At 49.7% G+C, this 6,627-nt stretch overlaps 1 protein-coding gene across 2 annotated transcripts in view; it reads left to right on the top strand.

The window, feature by feature from the left end:
* Positions 1-283: 283 nt before the first annotated feature.
* The window catches only part of LOC147611791 (mitochondrial pyruvate carrier 4-like), a 36,279-nt gene continuing 29,935 nt past the window's right edge, over positions 284-6,627 (top strand). For both annotated transcript variants that reach the window (XR_015263593.1, XM_086783622.1), the window contains exon 1: positions 284-461. Coding sequence is in view for 1 of the 2 variants with exons in the window: in XM_086783622.1 (XP_086639748.1) it covers positions 407-461 (55 nt within the window). In the remaining variant the exon portion in view is untranslated. The remainder of the gene's footprint in view (positions 462-6,627) is intronic.

Genomic DNA, 6,627 nt, shown 5'->3' with positions numbered 1-6,627 from the left:
CCGAAATCTACCATGCACGTCGGAAAGTTCCTTTGTAGCCTCGTGCTGCATGGCAGTAGTGTAGTATCAAGAGGGCAGAGTGCATGGCAGTAGTGTAGTATCAAGTCAAGAGGGCAGAGTGCAGACCACAGTGCGCGGTTCAAGTACTAGTAAAAAGAGTGTTTCCTATTGTATGAGCACCAATGGCTATTTATGCTGCCTCCGTAAAAATTTGGATCCTACATGTCAATTGTATATTGGTTTCTGTGGATCCATGTGAGCCCAACTGACTGACTCACTCCAACCGTGTCCAACGCCAATAACAAATAACAAGGAAAGAAAGAGTCAAGGTGCGTTTTGCTTCTCTCCCGTTAAGCCAGGTGTAAATCAGATCCGCTGTGCACGCTCGTTTGGCTCTGCAAAATCCATGGCGACCTCCCGGCTGATGGCTCTGTGGAACCATCCCGCTGGCCCCAAAACCAGTGAGTCCCCTGTCTCGGTTAGTTTAGGGTTTCTTATGTTCTTAACAAAGCGTTTAGACGATGCTGCCCTCATTTGAGGAGGAGGCACCCCCCCTCCCTCCCCACCCACCTCCCCAGGGCCTCACTCCCTCGCGCACTCTCCCATCACACAGCCCCACGGTTCAAATGCTTTACAAACATACTATTATAATTTCAATGGAAAAATCCTGTTTCTCATGATGAATGTCTTGTTATTCTCTTCATTTAATGTCTAGGGCATGCCAAGTGAAATGGGGTGTTTATGGTCTTCTATTTCCCATGCAAGTGCATGCCAAGAGAAGGGCTCTATTAAGATTTTTGTGACTTCACTCGTGGCATGACAAGGAGAACGATGAAGATCACATATGGTAGAAGGGTGGTACATAACTAGTGACAAAGATTATGTCTTAAAGGTTTGAAGGTGGTGTAGAACGGGTGAATCTAAGGGATGAATGCTGAAGCCTGCCGTTATCTGCTACTGGACCATGCCTTGCGAGCTATGTATAGATTGTGCACATGACTCAAGAGTGGAAGAACCACATAGTATGAAAAACTATGTCAGCCAACTTTTTGATGCAATGTAATTGATTTTTCTAAAAAGATCTCCAAATATGCCTAGATGCTCTTATATTACATAGAGCTTGCGTTGGAAGCCCAAAATAGATCACCCTTAACAGCCAATTCTTGCAAGAACCAACTGCTAGTTGAATAGTAGCCTAGTCCACCTAATTGAGCGGCAGGGCAATCTGATAGAGCCTTGTAGGTTAATGTCGATAAAATCGACATTGAGAAGATGAAAGATGTCCCAGAGATTCCTCAGGAGGAGCACGATATATATGCCATATTGTACGAGGAGTTATGGCACCTGCTCATGCCACACGAGCATCAACACCAACATTATCAAGAGGTGCTAGTACCAGTGCAGCAGCTAAGATGAGTGTGGCAGCTGAGGTAGCACTGTCCTCTTCTGAGAGTGACGCTGAGTCAACTGAGGAGGCTGTTGATGAGGACATCGAGGATGTTGAGGATTGAGTGCCTAGACTCCTGATTGAGAACTCTAGTCTTTGGGGCTATGAGGCTCCTCTAGTTTGTTATGCATGATTGCATCTATCCCACTGGATGACTGTGGGCTCCCTCTGTGGAAACCAATTCTCGCCTAGTAGCCTCCGCAGCCATACAACCTCACAAGCAGCACCACAAGCAGCCCGATACTCTGCCTCTGTCGAAGAAAGGGCAATAGTTGGCTGCCTCTTGCTGCTCCAAGAAACTGCTCCTGAGCCGAGGGTAAAACTGTATCCTGAAGTAGATCTCCTCGTGTCTGGATCTCCTCCCCAATCTGAGTCACTCCATCCTTGGAGCTTGACTCCATTCCCTCCTGTGTAAAAGAGTCCGAGATCCTTCGTACTCTGTAGATACCGCAAGATCCGCAATCCTGCGTCCCAATGAGACTTCAATGGCATCTGCATAAAAGAGCTCAACAGCCCCACGGAGAAGCTCAAGTCCAATCTGGTGTTCAGCAACCAGATCAATGAACCAACCAACTTCCGGTATTGCGAGGCATCAACTGGCTCACAAGGATCTGTAACGGTTAACTTTGTGTTCGGGTCCATCGGCGAAGTAATAGGCTTGCAGTTCTCCATCCCAAAGGCCTCAAGCAACTCATGAACATACCGCTGCTGAGAGACGAAAAACCCCCTCTGGGTCTGCTCCTCGTAGTCGATGCCTGGCCGCTGAGCATAACCTTTAGCCACAAGCATGGCTTTGTGTTTGTCCACCGACCCATCAAACGCGTATTTGGTCTTAAAGACCCATTTGACACCAATTACTGACCAGTTCGACGGCCTCGGTACCAACTCCCAAGTGTTGTTCTTCTCGATGGCATCAAGTTCCACCTGCATGGCTTTCCTCCAAGTATCCTGTGAAAGGGCTTCCTTTACTGAAGTGGGGTCTTTATCCCGCATGATACGAGACATCAAAGCATAGTTCACCTGAAGAAGCTCCGCCGTGTTGCTTTTATCTCGGACTCGATGTGATCTTCGAGGGCCGTCCTCTGTGGTCCACTCGGAGGGTAGCTCCGTGACACCTGACTCCCGAAGGGTGTCTAACAACCACCTAGGTACTCGAACAGATCGTGGAGCCTCCTGTGGTCGCGGGGGCTCTACTCCAGCTGTGGGCTCAACCTCTTGTGATGACTGAGGTGGATCAACTGGAATGATAGACTGGGAATCATCATCAGACTCCTCTGGATCTCCAAGAAGTGGCGGCTCCTCGACAGTGGATGCTGGAACATGCTCGTCAAAGACCACATCCCGGCTGACAACAATCTCATTCCTCTCTGGATCATACAACCTGTATCCCTTGGAAAGAGAGTTATACCCCACAAATACCAGCTTGCGGGACTTGGAGTCAAGCTTCCCCCTCTGGTTCTTCGGAATATGTACATACGCGTCACTCCCAAAGACACGGAAGTGCGAGACATCGGGTTTCCTGCCAAAATATGCCTCAAATGGAGTCATATGGGGTACAGAAGTCGTCGGAGAGCGGTTAATGGTATGGACAGCCGTTGCCACAGCCTCACCCCAAAGTGGACGAGGAAGATCACGATGCTCCAGCATGGTCCTCGCCATCTCCACCATAGTCCTGTTCTTACGTTCAACAACTCCATTCTCCAAAGGCGATCCGGTATTGGCCAATTCCCTTTTGATGCCATGATCTGCACAAAATTTAAAAAATACAGTCGAGGAGAATTCACCTCCTTTGTCAGCCCTGAGAGTCTTGACCTGAAATCCAGACTCTTTCTCCACCATCACGTGCCAATCCTTGAACCGAGCAAAAGCTTGGTCCTTCTGGGAAAGAAAGTAGACCCACGTGAATCTGGTACAATCATCAACAAGCAGCATAAAGTAGAGAGATCCTTCCAAAGATGGTATCTGCTGAGGTCCACACAAGTCAGTGTGAATCAACTCCAATGGTTTCGAAGCCCGCCTGGAAGCCTGCTTCGGAAAGGATTCCCTGTGCTACTTACCACGTATGCAAGAACTGCAACGTCCTTGCCTACTACCAACATCTGGCAAGCCAACCACCATCTGGTCCCGGAAGGCGCGCCTCAAAGCATCCACATTTAAGTGGCCAAAACGAAAGTGCCACAAATCTCCGACCTGAGAACCTGTCAATGAGGAGAGTGCAGAGAGCTTGTAGATTCCATTCTCCACACCGCCTTCCCAAACAACTTTGCCAGTCTCACGGTCCCTTAGAGCAACTGAATGCTCCTCAAATTCCACCCGAAAGCTAGTCTTGCATACCTCATGCACTGACAGAAGATGAAAACCCAGAGCAGGGACATAAAGAACACGGGAAGCATGCTTGCCCCCCTTGCCGTCGGGAATAATCTCCATCCGGCCCTCACTATGTATCGGAATAGTGGAGTTATCGCCAATAAAGATACGACCTGACTGCCGTTTCAGATCCAAAAAGAAGTCACGGGATGGAGTCATGTGCCTGGAAGCACCACTGTCGAGAATCCATTCCCGGGTATCCTTCGCGGTGAAGCCAACTGCCTCCTCGCTCGAAGAGATGATGAAGCATCGGAGTCCCACCATCTCTAAGTGCACAAATGCCGGAGTCTTTGCAGCTGAGGCTGAGGAATCAGCACTCTTCCCTGTCCGCTTAGGGCACTTTCTCCAGTAGTGGCCTTTCTCGCCACAATCATTACAAGATCTTTCGGCCTTCAGCTTCTCTCGTTCTGGATCAGGCTTCTTCTCAGAAGACTTCTCCGGTGAAGCCTTCCCTTTGTCCTTGTTATTCTGGCCTTTCGATCGTTGGCCAGTTAAGGCCTCCGAACCTCCACCGTGAGGAGGGTTCGTGAAACGTTCCTCCTGGTCCAAGACCATTGGCACAAGCTCCTCCCAAGTAATGGTGCTGAGCCTGCCACTCGTGATCAACGAGGAATAGAAAGCAGAATACTGACCAGGCAAGTGGGAAAGCAAAGTGATGGCCATATCTTCAGACGATATCTCTTTCCCAGCTTGTAGGACTTCCTGCTGAAGGGCCTGCAGCTTGTTGATGTTTTCCCGCATCGTCGAAGACTTTGCAGGGTTCATAACCCGCATCTGCACTTCCAAGGAGATCCGTTTCATGGGTGATACCTTGTTATACAAAGAAGCCAAGTGCTCCCATATGCCTCTCGCCAGCGTCATGTGCTTCACATGATTGATCACTTGTGGTGTGCAATTGAGGAAAATAAACGACCGGACCCTGGCGTTGACACGATCCCACATGTGTGCCGGTGCCTCACGGTCCTTCCTCGTCGATAGTAACTCCCCTTCCTGAGCTTCCGGCCGTGGAACCCCGATGATGATAAAATCAGCAAGGTCATATGACTCCAGCACCGACTCCGTCATGACCTTCCAGATGCCGTAATTGGACCCGTCCAACTGACGATCCACTGGGAACGTGGGGAGAGTCGGAATCTTCACGTGCTTCTCAGCCATCTCTAGTAAATCTGCCATCGCGGAGAGTAACCTGAAAGGGTGGGTGGGTGCGGAAAAAAAAATCTGTAAACCTGCAAGTGGCTGTCCAGCACCTTAGCCCGCCTTCGTCTTGCACCTTCTCTTCCCGTTCAGCCCAAAACAGTCCACCAATCAGCAGCCTAACGCACCCCCTCTTGCTCAGAAAAACTCCCAAGATCTATCTCGAGCCTAGAGCTCTGATACCATGTCAGAATATGCAGCAGAAATGATAACCAAACTTGGGTAGACCAGAGCAAGTAGACTGCAGAAAATAAACAGCACAAGAAACACAGAGAAATAGGTGTGTAAACTCTTCTCTATACACAAGATCCCGAGAAAACTGAATGAATGAGTGGTGGGGGCAAGGGGCCTATATATACATCCCTGGGAGAGCAGTCGGCCAGCATAAAAGGTGCCCACGACTGCTGAAAATGGTCCCACGACTGCATAAATGCAGTCGGCCAGGAGACAAGTGCCCACGACTGAGAAACTCCAGTTGGCTAGCAGTCCAGTACCCCACGACTGAGAAACATGCAGTCGGCCAGCACTGGAGTGTTCCTGGCATCCTCTGGCAACCCTCCCACCACTAGGAAAAATGGGAAAAAATAGGGGAAAATAGGGGGAGTGGAAAAATGATAAAACACCTTATATAGGGCGGGCACACCCACAACAGAGGCCCTGGTGTATGAATATAGACAGGAGATGACTTCTAACACCCCCTCTTAGCTCCTGGCCTTGAAACCAACCCAAGGGAGCTGGAGTGCCGCCTGAGCGTAGCTTGAGGTAGAGACTTCGTGAAGAGGTCCGTCGCATTGTCCTCCGTCGAACAATAAAGTAGCAAGATGTCACCAGCCAAGATCTTCTCACGTACAAAGTGATACTGTATCTCTATATGCTTGGTCCGGGCATGGAAAACCGGGTTCCGAGCAATAGCTATACAACTCTGGTTATCGCACTGGATGACTGTGGGCTCCCTCTCTGGAAACCCAATCTCGCCTAGCAGCCTCCGCAGCCATACAACCTCACAAGCAGCACCACAAGTAGCCCGATGCCTCTGTCGAAGAAAGGGCAATAGTTGGCTGCCTCTTGCTGCTCCAAGAAACTGCTCCTGAGCCGAGGGTAAAACTGTATCCTGAAGTAGATCTCCTCGTGTCTGGATTTCCTCCTCAATCTGAGTCACTCCAACCTTGGAGCTTGACTCCATTCCCTCCTGTGTAAAAGAGTCCGAGATCCTTCGTACTCTGCAGATACCGCAAGATCCGCAATCCTACGTCCCAATGAGACTTCAATGGCGTCTGCATAGAAGAGCTCAACAGCCCCACGGAGAAGCTCAAGTCCAATCTGGTGTTTAGCAACCAGATCAATGAACCAACCAACTTCCGGTACTGCGAGGCATCAACTGGCTCACAAGGATCTGTAACGGTTAACTTTGTGTTCGGGTCCATCGGCGAAGTAATAGGCTTGCAGTTCTCCATCCCAAAGGCCTCAAGCAACTCATGAACATACCGCTGCTGAGAGACGAAAAACCCCCTCTGGGTCTGCCAGATCTCCAATCCCAAAAAGAAGTGGAGTAAGCCTAAATCGGTCATCTCAAACTCCTTTGACAAGACAGCCTTCGTCACTCCAATGTGCTCCACATG

Source organism: Cibotium barometz, chromosome 46, assembly GCF_041138505.1.
Source record: "Cibotium barometz isolate CiBa-2024 chromosome 46, ASM4113850v1, whole genome shotgun sequence".
Taxonomy (NCBI): domain Eukaryota; kingdom Viridiplantae; phylum Streptophyta; class Polypodiopsida; order Cyatheales; family Cibotiaceae; genus Cibotium; species Cibotium barometz.
Note: the sequence above shows the minus strand (reverse complement) of the source record. Positions and strands in the feature narration are given on the sequence as shown.